The sequence below is a fragment of the Pseudopipra pipra genome, chromosome 27 (assembly GCF_036250125.1).
Source record: "Pseudopipra pipra isolate bDixPip1 chromosome 27, bDixPip1.hap1, whole genome shotgun sequence".
NCBI lineage: Eukaryota > Metazoa > Chordata > Aves > Passeriformes > Pipridae > Pseudopipra > Pseudopipra pipra.
Window position 1 is genome coordinate 3,405,500 of NC_087575.1, and position 27,075 is coordinate 3,432,574.

General features: G+C 45.1%; 1 protein-coding gene across 5 annotated transcripts in view; it reads right to left on the reverse strand.

Annotated features, from left to right (window-relative positions):
- KDM4B (lysine demethylase 4B) overlaps positions 1–27,075 on the reverse strand; it is a 94,615-nt gene that overhangs the window by 54,115 nt on the left and 13,425 nt on the right. For 4 of the 5 annotated variants that reach the window (XM_064637460.1, XM_064637462.1, XM_064637459.1 and 1 more), the window contains exons 3-7: positions 24,398–24,573; positions 22,765–22,879; positions 20,570–20,763; positions 3,167–3,216; positions 346–449 (exon numbers count right to left, since the gene is read on the reverse strand). In XM_064637460.1, the coding sequence (XP_064493530.1) occupies positions 346–449; positions 3,167–3,216; positions 20,570–20,763; positions 22,765–22,879; positions 24,398–24,573 (639 nt within the window). Of the gene's footprint in view, positions 1–345; positions 450–3,166; positions 3,217–9,350; positions 10,785–20,569; positions 20,764–22,764; positions 22,880–24,397; positions 24,574–27,075 lie in introns of those variants that run through there. The other variant, XM_064637461.1, reaches the window with a different exon arrangement.

A 27,075-nucleotide genomic window follows, 5' to 3' on the forward strand; every position in this document is an offset into this window, starting at 1 on the left:
ATCAAGGGTTGGATTGATGATCTCAGAGGTCCCTTCCAACCCAGCTGATTCTCTGATTCTATGATTGATAAGCCAGAACATCTGGATTAGCCTGTCTCTCCCCACCTGAGAGGCTCCTGAATTGCCAGAGTTTGTTCAGTGGAAGCTTTTTTTTCACTTCCCGGTGTCTCGGCAAAAACCCAAATGCTCCTTTCCTGGTTTGAACCAACGGGACACACTCAGCATAACAATGCACTTAGGAATTAAACCAATCTCTCCCCAGGGAATTTTTCCCTCAAAAGAGAGGTGCTGTGCCCTGTGCACCCCACCACCCTGCCAGTGTGTTCCCTGCATCCCTGGACGTACCCGGTCGAAGGGAATCCCGTATTTCTTCAGGATGGAGGGAGAAATGAGGGTCATCTTGTGACGGAGGAAAGCATCACATCCCTGAGAGCTCCCTGGGAAAAATCCTGTGGAGACATTCAAAGGAGGAATATCACTACAGGGGTGTCACAGCCAATGGATTTGTGAAGCAGAGACAAGGTGATAAATGAAAATCTGCCTTATTCGTGCAGATAAAACAAAAGCAGACAAGCAGGATGGCAGGAATTAGCACGTTTTTTAAAATATTGCATAAATTTTGTGACAAAAACTTGCACATGGAGACACCTAAATCATAGAAACATGGAATATCCTGAGTTGGAAGGGACCCACGAGGATTGAGTCCAACTCCTGGCCCTGCAAAGGACACCTCAAGAATCTCCCCCTGTCCCTGAGAGCGTTGACCTAAGCCTGAATTCCCTTCAAAATGAGAGTCTGCATCTAAGTCTTCTCTGTCTGGGTATAAGTATCTTGGCCAAAATATCAGTAAACCCCTGAAAATTAAGAAACATAACCTATCTCTCTTAGATTTTGGCTGGTACCCCAAACCCTGACCCCCTTTTTTCTGAATACAGACAAGGAAAAAGCCCCAGCCAAGCACTCCCACACCCTTTTTATACCTCCCCTGGTGGGCTGCTGGAATATTCTTGGGAAAGTTATACAGTTTGTTAGATTCCAGAGCAATCTGCCCTACAGACCACTCCCTGAAGGGAAAAATCAGCATGTAAATGTTAATATTCAGGGAAAAGAAAGGAAGTAAAACATCTCCCTCCCAGGCAGGGGCAGGAGGGACACGTTCAGAGGTCACTAAGAAGTGGCAGAGACAGCAGGACCTGACCCAGTCAGGACCTCAGCACCACCAAAGCCCACCTCAGTTACAGGATCCACAACCCCAAATAATTAAGAACACTAAAAACAGTGGTAAAAACTGAATAAACTTCTCAATGCCAACAAATGCAACCCCATTTTCTTCAAGATCATGTGTTTTCTCCTCTGAGTGGGTGACTCAGTGACAAGTTGTGTGTTTACAGGGATTCAAACCCATCCCCATTTAGGAAAATAAATAAGCCAAGCTCTGGAAACAAAAGTAATTGATGAGACAGAATGGAAAGGGTCTTGGAAAGAGAAAAGGATTACTGGATTCCAGGTTTTCTTACCATTTTTGTACTAAAAGCATTTCAATTAAAATGATGACTGTCTGCTACCCAGCCTGTCCTTCCTCTCTGCAGTCCCTCTTTTTAATGCACAGTTTAAGTGGCTCTCATTAAAGCCACTAATAAAGAAGCCCATTTTAAGTGATTAGCACCAATAACATGGCAACACATTACCATGCTCTCCCTGGGCTCCCCAGCTCTCCCAGGGAGCCCATTTCCAGCTCAGCTATTCATTTTCCATATTAATTGCACCCTCATTTCTCCAGAGTAAACTTGGCCCTGGCACAGCCCATGGATGGGGAGGACAGAGGGAATGGCCAGGGAGCAAAAGGGCCTCTTTGGAGCTGGAAAACATCCCCCATCCCACCTTCCAACAGGCCAGAAAACTCAAATAAAGACCAGATCACTAAAATAAAGACCAGATCACTGATAATTTCCTTCTGGTTTTATGTCACAAACCCTCCAAAAATCGATCATCTGTAAAAATTAGTTACAGACAGCAAGAAACTTAATTATCAATTCTGTCAGAGCTGGGGGGGATTTCAGAGCCTGCAGAACACAAGTCCTCTGGACTGACTGACTTCCTAGAAAAATCACTTTTTTATCTGTTAAAACCTGGCAAATGACTGAAGGGCAGCTTTGAAATGCACCATTTCTCAGCAGACAGTTCTAATATTATTTGGTTTTAGGGATCAAAGAGCTCAGTGCACAGGAACACAACACTACCCTGCCCTAGGAAATTCATGCCCAGTTGTTCTACATTTATCCCACACAATCAGCTGAACCCCTTGGCACTCTCTCCTTTTTAAATTACTTTAAAAATTATATGATTTTGTTCTATTACTTTATTCTTTTTATTTTATTATTATATTTATTACTTTTATTCTATTATTTTATTATTTTTATTCTATTTTTATATTTCTTCTTTTTATTCAATTATTTTATTATTACATTTATTCTTTTTATTCTCTTATTTTATTCTTTTTATTCTCTTATTTTATTCTTTTTATTCTATTTTTATATTTATTCTTTTTATTTGATTATTTTTATTCCTTGTATTCTATTTTATTATATTTATTCTTTTTATTCTCTTATTTTATTCTTTTTATTCCATTTTTATATTTTTTTTATTTGATTATTTTTATTCCTTGTATTCTATTTTATTATATTTCTTCTTTTTATTCAATTATTTTATTATTACATTTATTCTTTTTATTCTCTTATTTTATTCTGTATTCTATTTTATTATATTTCTTCTTTTTATTCAATTATTTTATTATTACATTTATTCTTTTTATTCTCTTATTTTATTCTTTTTATTCTCTTATTTTATTCTTTTTAGTCTCTTATTTTATTCTATTTATTTTATTCTATTATATTTATTCTTTTTATTCTATTATTTTATTCTTTTTATTCTATTTTTATATTTATTCTTTTTATTTGAATGCCTCAAAACTTAAGGCTTTTCCAAGCAATTTTAGCCGGGGTCATGGTGTGCCACAAACAGAGGCTTTGAGGAAAGGAAAAGCCCCTGCCAAGTTTTTGGGCTCCACCAAGGCAGCAGGTTCCTCCAGCAGCTCTTGGCAAGAGGAAATCCTAACAGTCAGTTCAGTGCCAGCTCTTTGTCAATCCCTTGAGAACTCCAAGCTCACCTTTTGCCAGGCGTTCCAGCCGCTTGCCGTGCTCCGGAGGGATGGCATACCTGGGAGAGATGAACAGGGAATTAAACACCAAAATGGAAAATGTAATGTCTGCAATGGAAAAACCAGCTAAAGAAAAAGGCCAGGAACGAGTGGGGGAATAACCATCAGCACAGCACACCTTGCCTGGAAATAAACCCAGATTTTATACCCCTGAAAGGCATCAGGAACACACAGTGCATGGGAGAAACCCTGGATTTTAATAAAACTCCTTAGAGGTGTGTTATTTTCTAAAAGAGCATCACAGGATTTCACAAGGTAGAAGGAAAATCGAGGAGACAAAGTGATGATCCAGCACTGGAAAACCAGAAATAAATCAGTGCAGGGAACAGCAGGTGTGTTTTCCATTGGAAACAGATCTGCAAAAATAAAATTGTGCTGAAGATTAACAAGCAAGAAATGTTGGATGGGCTGAAAAAGGTGTGAAGGAGGTGTGCTTTGGAATACAACTATTTTCTGTGCAAATAGTTTTCATTTTGTTCCAAAAAGTAAATATTCTTCCCCGTGGCTGAAGCAGTTATGGCTCAATCCTCATGTCTGTGCTGCATTTTATTGGCTGATGGGAATAATTGAATTAAATCATTCAATAATTTCTCAGTGAGGTGAATGAAAATGAAGGGCCTGCTGAGGAAAAACAACTTTAAAGGGTACAAAGAACAAACTTCTACACTTCTTAAAGTTTTGTAAGATTAGGGGTAAAAAGAGCACGAAAGGATTTGGCTGAAAATTTTTTTTGGAGTGCAAATTATTGAACATAAAACTGGAAAAACAATTAAGTGCCTGAAGTCCCAGAGGTCACAAAGAGCTGTGTGTGACCATCGTGTCCAAAAACCACTTTCCTTCCTCTTCCAAAAGCTTTCAGTTCCCTCAGTGCTTTGAATATTCACAGGAGCAAAAAAAATCAGGTGACTGAGATTTATGTGTTCAGGTTCTAAGGAGGGAAGGAAATACCCTGACAAATGATAAATACTTGAGTGTGTTTAACATGATGCCCCACGTAATCTTGCCAATGGAAATTTGTAAATCATTGGTTACACAGTGCAGAGAGTGAAACGTGGCTCTCACTGAAGAATTCTGAGAATTTACATTTGGGAGAATGGCATTTACTGCCAGCAATAAGTTCTCTTCAAAGAGAACAATAAAAAATGCATTATTTTTGCTATTTCCAATAAAGATGTCAAAGCCATCAGGCCTCATTACAACAAGCTGCAAACAGGATATTGCAGGGGGGAATTTGCACCATCTCAGCAGCAGGTGCACACATTGCTCTGCTTAGGACAGAGCTCAAAATATACCTGAGTTGAGAGGAATTTCAGCCAACTCCTCGATTTTCAAGTCTAAAACTCGAGTCTGCAATGTAAGGAGGAGCAGATAAAAGCCATCTCTCCTGTGTTACAAAATCCAAATGCACCTGCTGTGGCCTGGCAGGGTGGGAGGATAACACAGGACAGAAATCAAACACAGGGGGCTTCAAGATTTAGACATTAAGCTGATTTCAACTGATGGCTTAAAACAAAAATTTCAGGCAAAACACCGTGTAGCCCCTAATCTTGTAAAATAATAAATCCAGCAATGGACTCCCAACATCCCCTGACCAAAGTTTGACAGTGCCTTAAATTGCATAATTATCAAACAATTCAATTCCATTTGTGTGGGACAAAGCTGGGGGCTTTTATTTTACAAAGACCATTCATCACTTACATAAATGTGATAAAACTAATCCCGATCCAAAGCTCCTTTGTGGGATTAATGTCCCTTAAAACAGGGAAATGAGACATTCCATTCCTTCTGGGAAAAATGCTGAAGGATTGGGAAAGAACTAATTTATGGCTACAAGGCTGCTGATGATTAATGTAATATCCCCAGTCTACAATGCAACCTTCACTTAATTAGTGCCTGTAATTGGGAGTTGTAAAGATAAGATTAATTGAATCTTGAGGATGTTAAAAGTTTAATACATTGGAACATGGTTATTGTGTTATCTGAAACTGCAGCCTGCAAAAAGCCAAGCCAGGCTTTAGAGAACAGCCCGTGGAGAGACAAAGGAAAAGGACTTGCTTGGATAGAAACCAGCCAGAGAGGAGGAATTTCCAGCTTATAAAAAAGAACTATATGTAATAATAGAGAAATGAAAATAGCCCAGCACAGAGTGGTAAGAGCTGACTCCCACTTTAGAAACTCACTTTTTTGTTTGGGCCGGGCTTTAGGAAGCTGAGCCCACCACACATCCCCCCCTCTGCACTTCTTTTAGAGGATTCACAAAATTAACAGCAGGAGAGGATTCAAAGTAGGTCAAATTGTGCTTTGAGTTCTGCTCACAGATCTGAGTGATTTACACAGAGACAGGCAATAAAGGCAGAACTTGGGCTGCTGTTTAGAGCCAGCAAGAGGAACAGAAGGCTGGGAACGTGTGGCACAGATTGAGCTCCATCTACACATCAGCTGATGGACTGGGAGGCAGAACAACAGTGCAAACATTCACAATTGCTGCAGTCAAAGGAGTTGCTGCAGTTTTGGAGCAATAAATAAAATTTTTTGGTGTCCTCCTGCTTCCAGTGGGAAAAACATCCAGCACGTGGCAGGGACAAAAGTCCTGGTGTGGCTCAGCCCCCACAGCTGGGGCTCAGCTCAACTGCAAAGCTTTCATTCCAGGGACAACCCCCAGGCAAAAGCACATCCAAGAATTTCCTTTTCTAGATGCACAGCTTTGAATGCTTTAACAATTTTTTTTTTTTTTGGTGGTTATTTTTCTTTAAATCTCCTGGCTAAAATATTAAATGTATTTTCTCTAGAAAAATACAAAAAAAACTCCTCCACCCTATTAAAAATCTTGAAAAAGAAAACTAAAAAATTAAGACACGTGTAAAACTCCTCCCCTCCTCTGTCCCATTCAGATCACAGACAAATGCTATCCACAAAGACAAGGACAGAGAAGGAAAAAAAAGACTTCAAAACAAGCAAAATACCACTTTTATATCAATTGGCCAAACCAGACTCAGTCTCCATGGACTGGGATGTGTCAGGACTGAGAACTGCCTGAGGCTTCCAGCCCTTGGCAGGGGCAGTTTTGGGTTAGGATTGGAGCAGGTGTGGAGCAGGACTCACCTGGATGGAGAAAGGATTTTCCACTCCCCCAAACAACCTCAAGTAAAAAGAAGTGATGGTGGCAGCATAAATATTTGAACAGCCTTTCTTAAGAGCCATCTTTTTATAGACTATTTCTGCTGCAGAGGAAAACCCTGCAAGAGCCACCAGAGAACCCAACAGTGCTGGAAACACTGACCTTGAGCCAGGGCAGAATTTGTCCCCTCCTGGTTCAACCTGGTCCCCCCAGAAAAGCCAAGTTTCTGTTGATAGTGCTAAAGCAGCAGCTGTTTGAGGGTAGATCAAAATTCCAAGGAACTGAGCCTGCAAACAAACCAAGGGACTAATTCCAAGGGTCAGCCTTGCAGTGGTTGACCAAGACAAAAGGCCAAGCTTCCCCCAAAAAGCTGCCACTCAGCAATTTGTGGGATTGCAGGGTGAATGATGTGCTGCTGCTCTGCCAGGGAACAGGAGATTTACAGGGTGGGGAAAGAAAAAACCAGCTCAGGATAAAAAAAAAGTTATAGTTACACGACTCAAATGTCACCTCACCCCAAAGTCAACAATCTTAACGTGATATCCTGAGCCTTTCCAATCACCTTTTTCTGCTTCCTACCAAAACAACACAAAGTCCCTGAAGGGGATCAAGTATCACTTGTACTCAAACAGAACTGACTGTTCTACATGAAACACTCTCAGCTTCCAAACTTGTGTCCTGAAACATTAATTCCAGCATTTCTGCTCTCTACCTCCATGTGATTCTCTGAGTTTCTGAGTTGGGGTCATAAGTTCAGAAGGTTTTGCCCCAAAGCTACAAATGTGTGAGAAAATTATCTCCTTATAATGCTAGTTTGCTTTTGTTAATATGGAATTATGGAATGGTTTGGGTTGGAAGGACCTTAAAGCCCATCCAGTGCCACCCCTGCCATGGGCAGGGACACCTCCCACCATCCCAGGTTGCTCCAACCTGGCCTTGGACACTTCCAGGGATCCAGGGGCAGCCACAGCTTCTCTGGGAATTCCATCCCAGCCCCTCCTCACCCTCCCAGGGAAGAATTTCTCCCAAATATAAGTTTAACTGGACAGTCCCCTCTTTATCCTTAACACAAAAGAAAGATCCTTCCTCTTTGCCATCATAGGATGTCATTAATAGTGTAATTTTCTTGGTGTTTTGTTTATTCCCCTGGAATGGGGCTTGATGGATGTGGATAATTATCAGACTATAAAAGCCAGCAAATGTGCTATTTTCTATCGCTCTAAATCATCAAACAAATAAAGTGTGAAACAGCATTTCTGAATACAATTTTCCCCTCTAATGGCTTAGAATTATTATCAGGAACAATGAAAATAAATAAGCAAATGTCTTGTGAGTTAAGAATTAAACAAGTGTTTCAGTAAAAAGCAGCTGACAGGCCATGCTGGGATCCAGGGATCAGTCTGGAGGCCTTGAAGGAATGATGTCACAGGGAATTCACCATGGCAGGGACAGCTTCCAGCACCAGCTGCTCCTCAGGGACCTTCCAGTCTCAGATTCTCCTCTTTGCTGCTGCTTCAAAATGGAGGAAATTCAACTTTTAGCTTTCAGTGGCCAAGAAGACATGAAAAATCTGTTCCATAACAAGCTCACACCTGTTCTCTCCCTGTTTAAGAGGAATTCTTCTCACCTGGAGCCATCCCTGCCTTTGGCAGAGGACCAGACCATCCTGTCCCTTCATCCAACCTCCCCCCAAAGCTTCCAAGACCTTTCCTTGCCACAGTTGTCACTCAAAGAGTTTTTGATAGTTACACCTTGTCTCCCCACTTAATTACACATCAGCCCCAACACAGAGCAATTAAGCAGTGATTAATTCACCAAATCCAACAACCCACTCTCTGCTGGAGTTGGGGCTCCAAGGCAGGAGGATCAACCCCAGGACTTTGGAAATGTCACTTCAGTCCTGTCCATGTGAGAAGGTAAGAAAGTTCATTGCACAGAATGTGCACAAGGGTTGCCCAAACAGGCCCCACACAGTTTAACAAACCATAATTCCTGAAATAAGGACCAGAAGCAGAACAGGAACAGCACAATGAAAATGCCCAAGCCCACGTGTCGAGCTGGGGTTAGTTTTCTGTCCTCAAAGCAGATTTAATTGTGCCAAGAACACTGACCCTCTGAAGATTCAAATGCCAACCCACTCTCAGCCACAGCAGGGATGTTGAAAAGCTGCTATTTGAATCTCTGCAAGGCAAAGTGTGTCCAGAAATGCAGAATCTGAACCCTGACCTTCAACATCTTTAGCCCCTGTGACAGCAAAGCCTCCAAAGAAAACTCCTTAGTCCATCAGGGAGATTTATCAGCCAGTAAAAGCCATTAAGGGCCACCCTTAATAGAGGGTTGGTCCCTCACTGCAAAGTTCAGATCCTGATTTTTCTAGAAGGTAAAATCTTTACTATATTCCATGTCCTCACTGTGTCAAAGCAAAGCTCAGGGGAAAAGTGGGGTTTTCCCCATAGAATATCCTGAGTTGGAAGGGACCCCCAAGGATCAGAGTCCAGCTTCTGTCCAACACTATTTTTAAGCTGGTTTGCAGACTGTATGAATAAAAAAAAAATAATAATTCAAGAAGAAGAACAGATTGTTCCTTTGTGGATAGCATTGTCACCTCCCTTTCATGGTCACCTCTCTTTTCCTCACCTTTACATTTCTCCATATTTAACCTTCCTTCACCCCTCTCTCCCAACAATTTGCTAAAATACAGAAATCAACTCCCTCTCTCCTTCTCCTCCTCAAACCTGAGCTTGGACCACACTGAACTGGCTGGAAATATCCCATTTCCCTTCTCAAGGCCGTGGGTAGGGAAGGAAATTCTCTGGCTTCCCTCTCCTGTCCCCTTCTATTGTGGCTCCTTCCCATCAGGAATGCAAACACATGCTCTGGAGATAAGATCACACATGGATCAGAGAGCTCCTTGTTCCTAGCAAAGAACCTTTATCAAGTGCCTGCAGCTTTATCTTTAATGGATCATTTCACAGGACAACAGCCCATGGAATTCAGGCTCTTTAACCACCGGTGTCAACGATTTCAAATAATGACATTTTTATTGAAATACACACAGGGAGAAAGATAAACACAGAGGTTGGGGAGTATCAGCTCCAAAAGCCATAATAAGGAGTTAATAGGTAATGACAGGACAAGATTACAGCCCCAGAACACAGCAGCTCAACCCGGGCCTTTGACAGCTCCGAAGAACACGAGCCCTGCACACAACTGGGCACATCCAACCCTCTGGGAACCAGCACTGGGAGAAAATCAGGGCAAACCCTGCCCAGCAAAGCCTGGGCAGCACCAAACACGCTTAGCACTCACCCCACAGGCCCCACCTCACTCCAGACAACCCCTTTTCCAGGCACAGAACTTCCTAATTCTCCCCAGTATGAAGAGACGGCAGCGATTTCGCTGCTGCCAGAACAGCAAGGTGAGAAACTTTTCTCCTTCCCTGCAGAAACTCCAGTTGCAATTGCAAACTCTCCCTTTGTTTTCCAGTCACAATATCTGGAGCAGAACTCTGGAGTTGGGATCAAATCCTTAGGGATTGACTGTTGCAAGATTAAGTCAAGCCCAACTTGTGCCAATCATCTACTTCTAAAAGACTCTTCAAACCCTCAAAGTTGCCATGAGCTAGAAATAGGATTAAAGAGCCATTAGTTTCAAGGAGTGACACTAGACAGGAGCTTTTTAAAATTCTGATTTTAAAGCAACATTAATTTCTAAGAGGCACAACTGAATTCCAAGATTTGCACAGAACTGAGCAATTTTCACAGCGATTCACTAACCCCAAACTCTGTGAATACAAAAAGAGATTATTTTTTTTTCCCAGAACTCCAAATGCAATTTTTAAACACTATTTTAAAAGCAGAGCATTTCAGATGAGCAACCATCTGCTCTTGGAAAGGCTCTCACTGTCCCAGTCCAGTCAGCTCCAAATGCCAGGCACAAAGCACAAAATTACAGCTCACACTGGAGTGACTCTCCTTCCACATGCAAAAATAAACCCACAGTCAGCCCCTGCCTGCAGTGAATGAGCAGCATGAAGGAGGCATTTTACTAAGAAAAGGTGTTTGGGGAAAAACATTATGAAGTCATTTATTCATTCAGTTTAGCCAAGAAGATAATTAGTATACAATTCAACAGAGATGAATGACTACAATATTCATCCCCTTGCCATCCCCTGTTATTTGTTTTGAAGAACCTGTTCACATCAGATTTATTTCCCTCAACTGGCAATCAGGTTATTAATTACTGGTTGCTTTTTGTAGTGGATACTGTAGAAAGGGGAAAGAAAAGCAAAGATTAGACTTCAAAGACCTTGTATTCTAAAATAATAGCTCGTTTCAACTGCAGAAACAAGGAGAAAAAAGGGAACCAAGGGAGATCACAGATATTTGTGTCTTGTACCAAGTGACCTGTGTGAGCTGCCTCCTTCAGCAGGCACAGCAACACGTATTCCTGAAAAAAAAATATGGATAATTGCCTACAGCAGAACAAAAGAAATCTGCTCACCTGTAATGAAAGATATTTTTAGATTAGGAAACCCCAGGTGCTAGAGGTGCAATGCCTCCACACACACTCTTCTGGGTTTTTTAAGGAGAAAAAAACCCCAGCATTCCAAAGGTTTAATTCTCCTCATCCATCAACTGCACCGTTTCAAACTCCAACTGCTTTGAAGTGAGGGCCTGTGTTCTTGTCGACATCAAAGCCAAGGGTGTTGTAGCTGAGATTTGATGAAGATCACTGAGAAAGTTTGCAAAGTTTCCTTTATTTCTTCTGTTTGATCCCCTTGGTCTGGTTGATTGGGCAGTTAGAAGTGAAGTGGGTGCAAACCCAGCCTATTTATCACTGAGAACATTAAAGAGTTAACAACTGCAGGCTCTCAGACAACACGAGTGCTATTTAAGTGCTGTCATTACCACAGGCTTCTCTTATTTTAAACCACACTTGTGCTGCACTTGCCATCACCCGACCACAATTTTCTCTGCTGAGCAGAGGGGGAAAAAAAAAAAATCCCCGCTGATTTTTGCCAGTTTAACAAAATGTGAATAAAGACAAAGCTCTGCAGCACCACCCCTGGTGCCTCCTGGCCTTCCCAAAATGTGCAAGCTCATTCCCCCCCAGGGCCCAAGTCAGATCAGGCTCAAAGAGTGGGATGGAGCAGGGAAGAATGATAGAATCACAGAATCCCAGAATCAGCTGGGTTGGAAGGGACCTCCGAGATCATCAATCCAACCCTTGATCCAACCCCGCTGTGGTTCCCAGCCCATGGCACTGATGCCACATCCAGTCTCAGCTTAAAAACCTCCAGGGATGGAGAATCCACCCCTTCCCTGGGAAGCCCATTCCAATGGCTGAGCACTCTCTCTGGGAAGAAATTCTTCCTAATATCCAACCTAAACCTCCCCTGGCACAGCTTCAGACCCAGCCCTCTTGTCTTGCTGATGGTTCCTGGGAAAAGAGACCAACCCCCCCCAGCTACAACCTCCCAGGTCACCATTTCCACCTCCAAAAACAAGGATGTGATCCCAGGTCACCATCTCCACCTTCCAACACGGGAATGTGACCCCAAATCATCATCTCCATCTTCACAAACAAAGATGTGATCCCAAATCACCATCTCCACCTTCCAAAACAAGGATGTGATCCCAGGGCACCATCTCCACCTTCAAAAACATGGATGTGATCCCAGGGCACCATCTCCACCTTCAAAAACATGGATGTGATCCCAGATCACCATCTCCACCTTCACAAACAAAGATGTGATCCCAGGGCACCATCTCCACCTTCAAAAACATGGATGTGATCCCAGGGCACCATCTCATCTTCCCAGATCATTATGGAAGGTGCAAAGAGGACCCACAGATGGGAAGGGGCTCCACTTTGCTGAGTTTGCAAGCCTCAAAACTGAACCCCAACCTCAAAAATTTATAATTTCAACAAACTAAACAGGCTCAGTAAAGATGGACAGAAAATGCACAGACTGAACACTAAAATGGCAGAGAAGTCCACACTGATTCCATGCCTTTTGCAGTGGATTTAGATGGGAATAAAAACCCAAGAGGACTCTGGAGGGGAAGCACAAACAGCACAGGGCTGAGTGGAAGGGGGTCTGAGCAGCTGAGCTCATTTCATCTGGGCTCTTCCAGAGTTGATTCCATCAGTCCCACAGCCTGGCTTGCTCTTCCTGGCATTTTCTCTCACAGGCAACACAAGTCCTGCCTCCCCAAAATGCTGTGCCTCCTCTGCAGCAGAAAAATGGCCTTTTAATAATCTACAAGAGCCTAATAAAAACCCTAAGTCTATTAAAAAGAAAAATCTCCATTTATTCCAATGGCAGCACCTGACTGGGAAGACAATCCCCGTCCCCAAGTCAGAGTTCATTCAGGTTGTGGACAACAAGCTGATCCCAGGATTTTTAAAGCAAACCACCAGTAGCACTGTCCCCTTCCTGGTGGGATTTCCCTCTTCCCTCCCCCACATTCCCACCCCCAGGATGAAGGGGCTGGGCTGGATCTCAGCAGCAGAGTGTGGTCTGTATTGATTAACTAATGACTGCAGTGCACGAAGCTTGCAAGGCTTTATTAATAACTCCCTGCTCTCAGTTATCAGGGAATTACAGGGGGATGCAATTCTGCATCTCAATATATCCCTCCTTCCATGGATCTCCCAGCAAATCAACATGCACACGGATTCTCAGGGCAGAAAGCCCCTTCCAAAGCAGCTTTCACCTCTGTTTTGGAAGAGATGGCAGAGTGAAAAGCTCTTCTGCCTGGCCATCCTTTATCTCCCTTTCCTTTTATTGCTTTTAATGAATATCACCCACTGTTCCTTCCTCTCTCCCTTTTATCAACAGAAAAGGGTCTGGCTTTGCCAAATCTGCCTGAGAGCAAATGGTGTTGCAGTTAATCCATAAATCAACCATCACCATAAATTCTGCTCTTTCTCCATCCAAAACTGCAGAGCTGTAAAACAGATTACACGGGATAGCAGAGGCAGGAAGGGAATTTGTGAGCTGTGAGGAGCCCACCACGGCCAAATGGCCTTCCCTGCCCCTCCTTTCCCCCCACTCCACCCAACAAGCCCATAAATCTCTGCTGGCAGGACCAGAACACACAAACAGCCAGTGTGGACAGTGCCTGAGAGCAAGGCAACCCCACACACCTCACGTGGAAGGGATTGAGGGAGGAAAGGCTGCAGAACCTTCTCCTGAATTCCACAACCCCAAGACACAGGAAAAGTGAAACTCTGTAAAATAAAAGTTCTCAGTATGGAGCATCAGCTCCCTCAGGGCAAAACTCAGCTGGGATTCCAGCTAATCCAGCCTGAAGAAATTCGGGATCTCCAGGGTGCCAGGGTTAGTGGGATCCCAATAACCAGCACTTACAGTCACATTTGATCCATTCAGTGATTCCACCCCCTGGGCAATGCCCTCCCAAGGAACTGAGATGGTTAGGAGGCAATAAATGATGCAAGGGACAAGTGCCCTTCCCCCCTGCTGCCACACAATTGGGTATCAAACATTAAACCAGCTGCTTTAAATGAGATTACAGCGAGCTCACGAGGAGCTGCAACACATGGGAGGGTGTGTTAAAGCCCAGAACATCACCCAGAGGAAATGGGGAGGAGGGCCCAGCATCCTGCCTGGCAAATGGAGAGGGAGAAGCTGGAAGAGTTAAGCTCCATGACTGTATTAGGTCATTTTCTTTCTCCAAGAGAGTTTTCCAGGGATTAACGTGTTCTGTCCTGGGGGGGGAAGGGGAGGACAAGAGTTCTGCTCAGGGAAAATGCAGCTGTTTAAAACAACAGTGAGAAATAAAATCAGAGTGAGATCCTCAGCATCTCAGAGCTGCAGCTGCTTCCCAAGATGCTTTCAGCCAAGGACAGAGAGGGCTCCTTGGACAATCCCCTCCCAAGGGAACAACCATGTCCTGCTTTAAATCTCCTCATCACATCTCTGGCAGAAGATGGGAGGATTCCCTGGTGCTGGTGGCAACAGTAACAGACACAACAAATGTTATTAAACTGTAAATGTTCCAAGGAAGTCATGGAATCCCAGAATGGTTTGGGTTGGAAGGGACCTCAAAGCCCACCCAGTTCCACCCCCTCCCACTATCCCAAGTTGCTCCAACTTGGCCTTGGACACTTCCAGGGATGGAGCAGCCACAACATCTTTGGACAAGTCTTCCCATGGCCTTGTCCTCCTTCACTGCTAAAGACAGACTTACCCCACACTGCTCACCTGGAGGGAAGAAAGGAGAAATTCTAAACTACTTTAACCAACAAAGTTCTGGGGTAACTCTGCACCTTCAGGTTTTCAGGCTTCCACAAGGCAGAATTCCACTGTAATTGTGTCTGTGACCAGTGCTTCCAACTAATCATATTATTTTAAAGTTCCTTTGGTAATTTGTCCTTAATTCCACATAAACTGCTGCTCTGGCATAAAGTGTACTTTGTGATATCAAAGTCAAACAGATTAGGCATGATCCACTTCCAGAGAGGGAGTGTTTTGGAGAGGAGACGATCTAACTTAAGAGCTAAAGCTGGCTCCCTGTTTTAATTAAAGGGGATTAAACATCCATCATGATAAGGAAAAAGGGACATTTTATAAAAATCAATTACCTTCCTCAGTGTCAGCCTGGTTTAACACCTGCAGTTTCTGAGAGAAAGAACAGTGTAACAACCCACCAGTACTTGGAGATAAATTAAATACTGTTGCTGTACAGCAAGATCAGTCACAAAATAGCCAAGAAAAACAACTTTATTACCCAGTCAGGTGTTACACTGTTGACAAAACAAGACCTTGCACTTCCAAAGTGTAACATCAAATTCACAATATTGAGGTTTAAAGCTTCCCCCAGCTCTTCCCCACCCCGGGAAGCCTCCAGGTAGGGATTGTACATCTTTATCAAGAGGAAACGAAGCGATGTGGAGCATCTCAGTGTTTAAAAATATGCTTTTGGAGTTGCAAGGGCTGAGCCACACAAGTTCCTCAAATAAAATGCCATAATAACCATGAAGAATGAGGCCTGGCATTCAGTTTTGTTGCTTCTGTCATTATAAAAATGAGTTTCCACTTGACAATATGCTCAATTTTAGCTCTCAGCATAGGAACGCACGAGGTGATTACACATAATATGTATAATTGATACAGCAAAAATTCCCACCACCAGAGGTTTAATACAGGGCTGCAAAATGAAACAGATTTCAGGTTTTTTTCAAAAGTTGGAGACCATGAAAGGGTCGTAATTAAACTCCTAATGGGAGAGGGACATTTTATTGTAATTTGAGGGGGAAGAAGCAAGTCAAAGGCTCGCTCTGGCAGCTGCCTGAGGGGCTTCACACGAGGTTACACAACAGCTCCCAGCTCCTGGGGTGTCTGATGGGAAGTGCCCACACCTTCCATAATATCTCTTCAGCCTGTCAGAGCGATTTTCCAGCTAAAAACAACAGCAGTGTGAGCACAGTGTGGAGCAGAGCATGTGCCTGGGAACAGCACATCAGGAGGGATCAGCGTCTCTGGCAGGAGGTGAGTCCAACCCAAGGGGCAGGGCAGGTCCCTGCAGCACAACCAGGGCTGGAGACACACCAGTACTCCTCCTTCTTGGTCCAGCACAACAGAATTTAAGAACTAAAGGCATTGCAATCTAAATTATTTAGTGAGAAGCAGGAAAAGAGCTTGTTTTCCATTACCCCTTTCCTCTCCCTCATGGCTGGGTGACCCTTTGCTGCTCGACTGCTTCACTTTTGCTGAATAATTTTTGAAGCTGCATCCCAGGGACACAACCCTGTGCAGACACCTCTGACTGCTGCAGCCTGTCCTGCCTCTGCTGATGGAAAGGAGCAGCACCAGGAGTGTTGGCAGCAGCACTTCTCTGCAGTGACAGAGACACACATTAATCAAGGAGCTGCACGACCCAGCAGATGCTCATTAGGTCGCAGAGAGAAGCCACTTTGAGTTGTTGAGCCACAGACATTTATTTTACCTGCAATCCCAACAGGCCCCAAAGCACCTGTTTTGTAAGAGGGAACATTGCAAAGACAGGAATGAAAGGCACAAAACACTCAGTAAGAACCCTCCCTGACCCAGGAGACAGATTCCTTGTCACCAAGGTGTCAAAGTTGTCCCAAATACCACAAGAGCTCCATGAGAAGGTCCTTCAGCTCCTGCACAGCATCTCCCCTGTCAGGGGGGACTGAGGGAGCTGGGCCTGGTTAGTTTGGAGAAGATTGAGAGGGGATCTTATCAATCTGTATAAATATCTCCAAGGGGTGTCCATAGGACTGTGCCAAACTCTTTCCAGTGGTGCCCACTGACAGGACATGGAGCAGTGAATGGTCAGAAACTAAAACACAAGAAGTTCCACCTCAACATGAGCAAGAACCTCTTTCCATGGAGGTGGCAGAGCCCTGGAACAGCTGCCAAGGGAGGGTGTGGAGTCTCCCTCTCTGGTGACATTCCAAACCCACCTGGACACATTCCTGTGCCACCTGCTCTGGGTAGGTGGGATTGGACTGAATCATCTCCAGAGGTCCCTTCTAACCCTAAAAATTCTTGGGTTCTGTGAAATAATAGAGATTTTTTTGTAGAACCCACTTGAAAGAGGTCTGGGAGGGAACCTCAAGGAGCCCAACTCCTTTCTCCCCTTCCCCTTGGATGGAGACAGGGCTGGTGGCTCCTCAGCCTTCCCACAGAGCTTCCCCTGCAGAGCTGGGCTGTGGGAGACAGCCTGGATCAGAGATAAAGATAATTTATGGGAGACACCAAGGGAGAGTTATGGTTTTTAACAGGCAGTTTTGAAGCAGAATACTACCAATATACAGAGTCCTTGGTTTCACTATATAAATATCTCTGACAGCCAAACAATAACTCTGCCTCTTATTTTAGAGCTCAGAACCCAAACTGGTAGACTTCCTAACTCTCCACACTCCTGCTGTTCCCTGAGGTGCTTCCAAGATGATCACTGTCAGAGTCACAGAGTCTATAAAAAGGATGAAGGAAGCTGGGAAATTTCCACAGAGGTGGTGCCAGCAAAACAGAGTGAACATCTGAGCCATCCTTGAGCAAAGCCAGGCTGCACCACTGGAATTGCAGCAGTGCAGTCCAAGAGCTCCCCCAGCTGAGCTCTGGGATGGCTGCAACCACTTCCAGAACACGGTGAGCTGCTCAGGTACCTGGAAAGTTCCAGATCTGCTCCAAGGGATATTCAGATTTACTTTTGGAAGCTTGTTCAGGGAAGAGCTTGAGAACTCATTAACAGGAGCTGTCACAGTGAAGAACAAGGAAGAAATGACTTGGGCAAGTGGCAAACTCTTGCCTTATGCTTAAGGGAACAGCAGGGAGGCCCTGCCAAACCAGCAGTGGCATCTTGTCACAGCCCATCTAGTTCTGTGTCACACACTGGCATTTATATAAGAAAAACTCCATTGAAGGGGAAAACACTTTGCTCAGAACATGGTCTGTCCTCAAAATCCTCCTTTTCCCCCCAGCTGGGGGAGGTTCAGAGAACCAATGACTCCCAGAGAACTGCACAAACACAGAATCACTGCATAAAAATCCTCCTCTCCTTTTTTAAATAGGGGGGAAAAGTGCATTTAAAAACCAACAAACAAAGCAGGTGCAGAGCAAGTTCCTGCTTGGGTTTTTAAGCAGCGACACCTGAGCTCCTTGGTAAAAATTTCGAGCAGATTTTATGATTTCTCTTCTCTACTCCCACTCTAAGCAGCAGTGACTGAACTCCTCAACTCCTCTCAGGGGGATTTTAGCTGTTCCCCAGCTTCTCCCCAAAATTCTCAGTAGATCAGATAAAAATAAGAGCTCCCAAGAACTTCTGAAATCTGGTACTTGCCAGATGCAGTTTTGCATCTATAACTTCCAATTCTTTCTGATTTTTAACCTCTTCACCCCAACGTGCCACACAAAGGTGCTTTGAGTTTTACTCTTGGGAGGTTTGTTTTGTTTCTCTGTACAATCCCTATTTTCCACAGAAACAAGAGCAAATATAAAGATATGGCAGGAAGTTGGAACTTGATGATCCTTGAGGGCCTTTCCAACCCAAACCATTCTGGGAATCTATGAAAAAACACTCTTTAGTAAAGATGAGGCAACAGCTTCATGCAAAGAGTTTCTCATCCTTATGATATGATATCATATCACATCCTTATGATATCCACATATCAGAGCTACAATACTCCAAAAAAACCACAAAAAAACCACTAAACACTAAAAAACTGCCATCAAACCCAAGGGAAAAAAAAGGAAAACAACAAAAACCACCAAAAAAAAAACCAAAAACCAACCAGCATGAAGTGCAAGAAGAAAAGCAGTTTAAATGAGGCTACAAATACTTTGTGTATACTCCATTTAGCAGCTGTTCTTTTAAGTTTTACTCACACTGTGGGTTTGTAGAACAGCCAGTGATTTCCTGCTGCTTTTCCAGCTTCTCTTTTAAGGGTGAATTTGCTCTTATTTCTACTTTTGGAAAGTGTTAACCCTCCATTCCAGGCAGCACACGGGGTGAGTCAGAGCCCATTAACACCCAGGGGTGGAAGGAGCAGAGAGAGGGAACAGGAGGGAACAACCCAAGGCAGAGCTCGGCTCAGCTGCTCCCACAGCTCCTGGAATAAGCAGGGCTGGGTGGGACACCAGGGGAGGGAGCTCCTGGAATAAGCAGGGCTGGGTGGGACACCAGGGGAGGGAGCTCCTGGAATAAGCAGGGCTGGGTGGGGACACCAGGGGAGGGAGCTCCTGGAATAAGCAGGGCTGGGTGGGGACAGCAGGGGAGGGAGCTCCTGGAATAAGCAGGGCTGGGTGGGACACCAGGGGAGGGAGCACCGGGCTGGAGGTGACACTGTGGGATGTGGTGGGAGGGGATGAGGAGCTTCCCGTGTGCTGCGGCACCACCTGGTGGAGATGGGAACCGGGAAAGGGGCTGGAACGGGATGATTCCAGAGGAAAAACTGGCAGGATCTAAACCCAGAGAGTCCTGGAATATGCTGAGCTGGGAGAGTCCTCCAAGGATCACCAGCCCAACTCCTGGCCTTGCACAGACACCCCAACAATTCCCCCCGTCCCTGAGCGTTGTCCGAACACTCCCGGAGCTCGGGCAGGTTTGGTGCTGGAACTTTGGTGTCCCCTCTGAGGGAAGAACCTTTTCCTGAGAGCATTTCACACCCCATTTACAATCCAGAAATCCTTTTCTTCAACTCAGGCTTGTTCAACAGAGGCACCACAAGAGATCCTGCAAAAACCCACCTGAAGGAGGGAGATGAAGGATTGGGAACATCGGGAAACATCTCCCGACGTGTCAGAAGGAGTTTTAAAATTCACATTAATGCTACAGCAGATTCAGCCCCTCCTTCCACCCCTTTCCAGGGCTGGAAAAGAGCATTAGAGCCATTCATTAAAGCCTCCTGGTTCCTGGGGGCTTTTATGAGCCCACAGGCACCAACATTCCCGGAGATATTCGGTGTCACCAGGGACTCATCGGGCTGAGGGATGGGATCTCACCTGCCACTGCCAGGGCACAATGACAGCAGCTCCACTGTGACATTTAAGCTCTAATTTGCAGGCAAATGTCAATATTTATTAGTCACACCAAGATCTTCAGCAAGGTCTCTGTGGTTATACTTTTAAACTGCTCGAAAAAGACGGATATTGGCTCCTGGGAACTTATTCCAGACTTCTCTATGTTCTTAATTTCACCCTTAACTATTGATTACTTTTGTGGAAAGTTATTTTCAACCAGCCTGTGCACCAACAGTGTTAAAAGATGCTTGCAATCGTGCCAAAAATTGACTATGGAAAAATAACCCTTCGCCCTAGTTTGTCCCTGGAGCTGTAAACATATTTATGGATTTAAATAATGGAAATTTTAAAGCAACAGATGTTTCCTGCCTACAGCACAGTGCAAGAACAACAGACTTTCACTATGACAGTGCATCTGAAGCATCCACACACTCCCATCACCACTTGCTCTGCTGTGCATTAGTTTGCAAAAATCCCCCAAGTGTTGAAATCTGGTTTTAATCATGATGTCAACAAGTCTCCCTAAAAGTCAGGAATCAGGCCCTCTGAGCAAGGCAGCACGAAAGAAAGAAAGTCAAACTGCTTTTAAATGCAGAGGAGGAGAGCAGAGCAAAAAAAAGGGAATGGAGAGGTTATTAATCTGATGGAATCTGGCAGACCTGGAGAAAAGGATTTTTCAGGGCTCTCCAAGCAGAGGGCAACAGCCCTCACTTACCAGGATTTTGGCTCCCCAAAATGCAAGTAGTTGATGCTGTAGAGATCCATGTCCTCTGTGTGCCAAGCAAAAGTTGTCTTCCACATCCCAAAGTAGAGGTAGGGAGTGTTGACACCCTCTATGATAATGCCACACTCGTGTTCCACCATGTCCAGGAGGGTGTTCAGGTTGCCAATGTTCCATTCATCCACGTCCTGGAATTCAGGAGAAATGGTTGGAACTTCTCAGGAGGAATCCCAGCCCACAGCTTCCTTTCAATGCCTTAAAATGCTGGATAGAAGGGTGTTATCACCTGCATTCATTGAATTCCAGAAAGCTTTATTTCATGTTCAGTACTGACCACAGGAAGGCTCACCAGCCCCTCACTAATGTGTTCTTTGAAGAGGCATTTGCACTATAAAATACCCCACTAATTAATTAACTATTCTGTGAATAAACACAAGATAAACTCAGGGTAAAACACATTTCTCCCAAAGACACTCCAGGCAGTTTTTCTCCACCTGATGAACTTCATAATGTGACCTTAATGTGGCCAAAGAGGCAAAATCTTCCCCCTCAGCTCAGTGTTTCAGGGAAAGAACAGGGGTGACAGCCCTGGTTTTATCAATAAGACAAAAAAAGCAGCAGGTAGTTCTAAATCTGACACTTGCTTTTCTCTGCTTCAACATGAATTTGAGAATTTGAATTTCTACCATTAACTGGAGAAAATCTCAAACCTGAAGACTGATACAACCTCCAAAAGGAAACTCAGAGCCTCCTTCACTCCCTTTTTTCCAAGTGCACTTGATTTGTGAGGAGGAAACTGAGAGGGATGGGAGCATTCCCTGCTCCAGGATGCTGCTTCTGGAGCAGCAGGACAGTGAAACTCAGTCTTGAAACTTTCCAAACCCTTTTCTCAGGCTGCTCAGTCTTGAAACTTTCCAAATCAGCCTGAAAAACAACCAAACCAGGGGCAGGGAGGAAAGGGCTGAAGGAGGGAAGTGGCTGAAAAGTGAGATGATGCAGAGGGAGAAGGACTTTCAGGGACTCTCCCACCTCAATTCTTGCAGCAGTGGCAGCAGTTTGAGAACAGGAAATGATCTTTAGGTGTGATTGGTAACTCAGTTTAATTTCTGCTCACAGGAACTTGAAGGAAACCCAATGTATGTGGAGTTCAGTGCAGGAGCTACTTCTCCTAAAGAAGGAGTGTCTCACTATGTCACCTGCCCTGATCACACCAGGGAAAGAACGTGGATATTAAAAAACATTATCATTTTATATTGTAATTTATATAATTTACATTCTTTATATTATATAGTCTATCTACTTTATAGTGTAATTCTAATCCTATATTATAACAGAATGAGATACTCTCATCCAAGCACCAAATCCTAGGGATACCTGTGATGCCCATGGCTCTGAAGGCCTCAGATACCTCTGCTTATTCCAATTAATTCCACATTAAACCCCACTGATAATAAAAAGACACTTTTACATTAACACTTCCACACTCAGACAATCAGAAAACACTCCAAAAAAGAGCCACTTTCCACTCCAAAGAAAACTACAGAGGAGAGATTTAAATTATCTGCCTAAACAGGGAAAGAAGAGAAGAACCTTTATCATCTCCAGCAGAAGAGACCACGGCAGAATTACTTTAAGCAGAGGATGAAATTTCACCAAGGAAAAGCTTAAACCATTTGAATTGTGAAATAATTCAGTGTGCAGGTGCATTGTGTCCTAATGGAGCTGCTCACAAAGAAAAAATCCAAATGCAAATGATTTCAAATCCAAACACAAATAATTTGTGTTAAGAATCAAAAAAAACCTATTTTTGATGAAGCACCAATTCCTTGAAATGCTGGGAGTTTTTCTGGCTCTCTAAGGAGCTTCAGCAGAAATCTCTGGTTTATTTATTCCCTTAAAAAAAGAAACAAAACCCAAGCTATACATAATTTTTGGCCATCCACTTCATAAGAACTTGTTTAAATCATATTTTTCTACTAAAACTAAGCTTTTCCCATCTTCCTTTATGCCACCATTATCCTGAACCTCTGAAGAAGGTGGAAAGTTCAGTCTCAGTTTTGTAACGAGGGAAAAAATACTAATAAAGGCATTATTTTTTCAAGGGCGGCTCAATCAAAGAAATTATTAATTAATGAGAAAAGAGCAATCAGGAAGTTATAGAAGGAATAAAAGAGGAGCATTTCACTTACTGCATCATACAGGGAGCCACTGATGTCAGCCCCATAAATTGGAGAGACAAAGGTGAGATTCTTCCAGTACTTGCGCTCCAAGTCCTCGAAATCCTGGTGCCGAGGAGTGCAGTACCTGGGAGGGACATGGAGGAGATGGGATGTGAGAGATCCTAAGGAATATTCCCCCAGATCAACCCCTGGGAAGCAGCAGGGGTGTCAGAGCAGGAGCTGCTCAAGGTGCATTTCAGTTTTGATTTGTATCATTTGCTGCCTTTCCAGCCTTTCCACCAGACCCCTCAGGGACGGGAAGCACCAGATCCCCATCCCAAGGAAATGTGGGATGAAGTTGTTTCACGGGGAGCTGAAGGCAGGGAAAGCACTCAGGGATCAGAAAAACTTCAGAGCTTCCATTATCATGGAGTGGTTTGGGTTGGAAGAGAACTCAAAGCTCATCCAGTGCCACCCCCTGCCATGGGCAGGGACACCTCCCACTAGCCCAAGTTGCTCCAACCTGGCCTTGGACATTTCCAGGGATGGGGCAGCCACAGCTGCTCTGGGCAACCTGTGCCAGGGCCTCCCCACCTTCACAGGGAGGAATTCCTTCCTGATCCCCAATCTAAATCTCCCCTCCTTCATCTTAAAGCCATAACTGCCCAATGTCAGCATTGATTAAAACCCAGGGCACTCCAGACCTGTGGAAAAGTGACTCTGGAAACAGGATGGAACTGCAGTTTGCACCAGCTGGCTCATCCCAGCTCACTGAAGTGCTCTGCAGGGTCCCCGGGCTCTCAGGAGAGACTCGAGTCACCCGTGTGAGCTCAGGAGACATTTGTGTCACCAATGTGAGCTCAGGAGACATTTGTGTCACCCGTGTGTGCTCAGGAGACACTCCTGTCACCAATGTGAGCTCAGGAGACACTCCTGTCACCAATGTGAGCTCAGGAGACACTCCTGTCACCAATGTGAGCTCAGGAGACATTTGTGTCACCAATGTGAGCTCAGGAGACACTCGTGTCACCAATGTGAGCTCAGGAGACACTCGTGTCACCAATGTGAGCTCAGGAGACATTTGTGTCACCAGTGTGAGCTCAGGAGACACTCGTGTCACCAATGTGTGCTCAGGAGACACTCGTGTCACCAGTGTGAGCTCAGGAGACACTCGTGTCACCAATGTGTGCTCAGGAGACACTCCTGTCACCAGTGTGAGCTCAAGAGACATTCATGTCACTTGTGTGAGCTCAGGAGACACTCGTGTCACCAATGTGAGCTCAGGAGACACTCCTGTCACCAATATCAGCTCAGACACTCCAAGATATTTGTATTTCTACCTCAGCAATGGAACACATTTTCCAGAATGACCATTAATACACCAAGAGCTCCTTTTTCAGTCCCAAGCCACTATTTTCAGGAAGACTCTCAGGCAAATCTTTGAAGAATTCTTCTACACCAACTCCCAGAAAAAGCTCTGAGACGCACCAAAACCCGGCAACGCACAGACATTTTGAGCCTCTGGGTGTAAGCTTTGAAGAAAAAGCACTTTCCTCCAAACCACTTCAAATTTCACAAGGCTGCATTTCCCTTTGCAGAAGAAAAGCTTTCCCTCCAACTCCCCCCTGCCCAGTTTTGAGCACACCCCTGGACAGCACCGTACTTCTCGCTGTTGGCCAGGCGCCGATACTCCCCCACGGTCATGGGCTTCTTCTGGATGTTGTACTGGGTGAACAGCCCTGACTGCCCAGTGACCACCTGCTGGATGGGAGCTGGGATCACCATGTCATCGATGTCGTCGTAGGTTCTCCGGGGCTTCCATTCCTTGGGAGGAATCACCTGGAATTGGGGGGAGAAAAGGGAGGAATGACACTTGTTCATGACGGGCAAAAGGCAACTGCTGAGGGAAGGGCTGGGGAAGGGAAGGGATCTCATCCCAGTGCTGCAGGGCTTGGATAACAGGACACCTGCTGGGCTGACAGAGCTGCAGGGGGGCTCACAGCCCACCCAGAGCAGTCACAGAATCACAGAATCAGCTGGGTTGGAAGGGACCTCTGAGATCATCAATCCAAGCCTTGATCCAACCCCGCTGTGGTTCCCAGCCCATGGCACTGATGCCACATCCAGTCTGTCCTTAAACACCTCCAGGGATGGAGAATCCACCCCTTCCCTGGGCAGCCCATTCCAATGGCTGAGCACCCTCTCTGGGAAGAAATTCCTCCTAATCTCCAACCTAAACCTCCCCTGGCACAGCTTCAGACCCAGCCCTCTTGTCTTGCTGATGGTTGCCTGGGAAAAGAGCCCAACTCCCCCCTGGCTCCCCCCTCCTGTCAGGGAGTTGCAGAGAGTGAGGAGGTCTCCCCTGAGCCTCCTCTTCTCCAGGCTGAACAGCCCCAGCTCCCTCAGCCTCTCCTCACAGCACTTGTGCTCCAGTCCCTTCCCCAGCCTCGTTGCTCTCCTCTGGACCTGCTCCAGCCCCTCCATGTCCTTCCTGAGCTGAGGGCCCAGAACTGGACACAGCACTCCAGGGGTGGCCTCACCAGTGCTGAGTCCAGGCCCACACAGGATGGTCAGTGCTGATGGAAGACACAGAGTCATTCCAAGGAAATGTGCTGCATGCCAGGGGGACTGCACACCCCTTCCCTCTCTCCCCTGCCATCCCACAAAGCTGCACAGACTCCTGAGCAGCAGCTTTATCACCATGTGGCATCTCTGCAAGTCCATAACCTTTTATAGTGGCCTGAACAACCATTCCAGCAGAAGATCACTGACATTTGGGATTTCTTGAGGCTGTGAGGAGCTTTTTTGTTTCATTTGTTTGGGTTTTTTTTAACTAGAAAGGCCCAAAGGACCTGAGGGAATGGCTGGAGCTGTGCCAGAGGGGTTGGGATGATCTCAGGACAAGGTTCTTCCCCCAGAGGGTGGTTGGGCACTGCCCAGGCTCCCCAGGACAGTGGGGATGGCCCCAAGGCTGCCAGAGCTCCAGGAGGGTTTGGACAATGCTCTGAGGGACAGGGGGGGATTGTTGGGGTGTCCTGATGGTCCTTGTGGGTCCCTTCCCACTCAGGATATTCCAGGATTCTACAGAAATCCTGTTGCATCACTGCTGTTGACATTTCTGTATTTGTATGTGACAAATCAAGCCCCAACTCCTTAATTTAAGAGGGGTAAGAGGTGGAGAAGAACAAAAGAAAACCAGGGGGAACATGCCCAGAACTGTTCCCTCAGTTCTTGGAGGCTGCACAAAAAAACTGCTGCAAAGCAGGGCTGAATGGGGAAGAAAAAGCTGAAATTTTAAACCAAAGAGCTGCCACCCATCCCAGGCTCAGGAGCAGAGAACCATCACTGGGATGAAAAAATATGATATTTGCAATCTAATTGGAATTAAGGATTGACCAAAAAGAGTTGCAAAAACTGGAGGCCAAGTTGCAGGCAATGGTTCCTCCAGGGTGGGATGAGCTCAGCTTCCCTCACAAGGCTCTGAGCTGCAGTTACAAGAGAGACACGAATGAAAAGCTCAGATTAATCCTAAAAGTCAAGTGATTTCTTTACAACATCTGGAATTCACCAACAACCCTTATTACAATAATCTCCCTGGCAGACTCCTGGCAGGTAATTGCTTGTACACTTGAGTGGACAAGGAAACATTTCCTGGGAGCTCTTCATCAAGAGCCAGCTCTCTTTAGAACCGTAATAAACCCGGTAAGTGACCTATGTTTTAGAAGAAATAAGAATTATTTCATGCCTAACAGCTTTATTTCTCCTCTGTGCTTTATTAAGCCCTGCTAAATACCACACCTAACAGCTCCTTGTCAGGACAAATGATCCCAACAGCCCTGTGGTGACAGGGCCACAGAAATACTCCCTCTAATCACTGAGTCCTGGGTTTTTCCAAGCAGTTGTACTGGAATTTAGAAGCTTCACAGGAAAAGTTCTCACAGTGTTTCTTGACTTTGAGTGTAAAGATAAGGGTGGGAAGGAACTTGTTCCAGGGCCTCACCACCCTCACATGCAATAATTGCTCCCCAATATCCCACCTAACCCTGCCCCCTGGCAGTGGGAAGCCATTCCTGGCACTACAGAGATATCCAAACCTGAGATCCTTCTTTATCCCACACTCAGGGGGAGCTGAAAACCTCCCACCTGCAGCCCTTGAGGATCATGGCCACCACAATGTGTGTCCTCAGCAGAAGAACCAGGCCACAGAAACACCCTCAGCCCATGTCTGAAAGCAGAAGGGATATCCTTGCTTTCCATTTAGGGATCAGGGAAAGACATCCTGCAAGTTGACACGTCTTTATAGGACTGAAGGGAAGGGCTGGAGCTGTGCCAGGGGGGTTG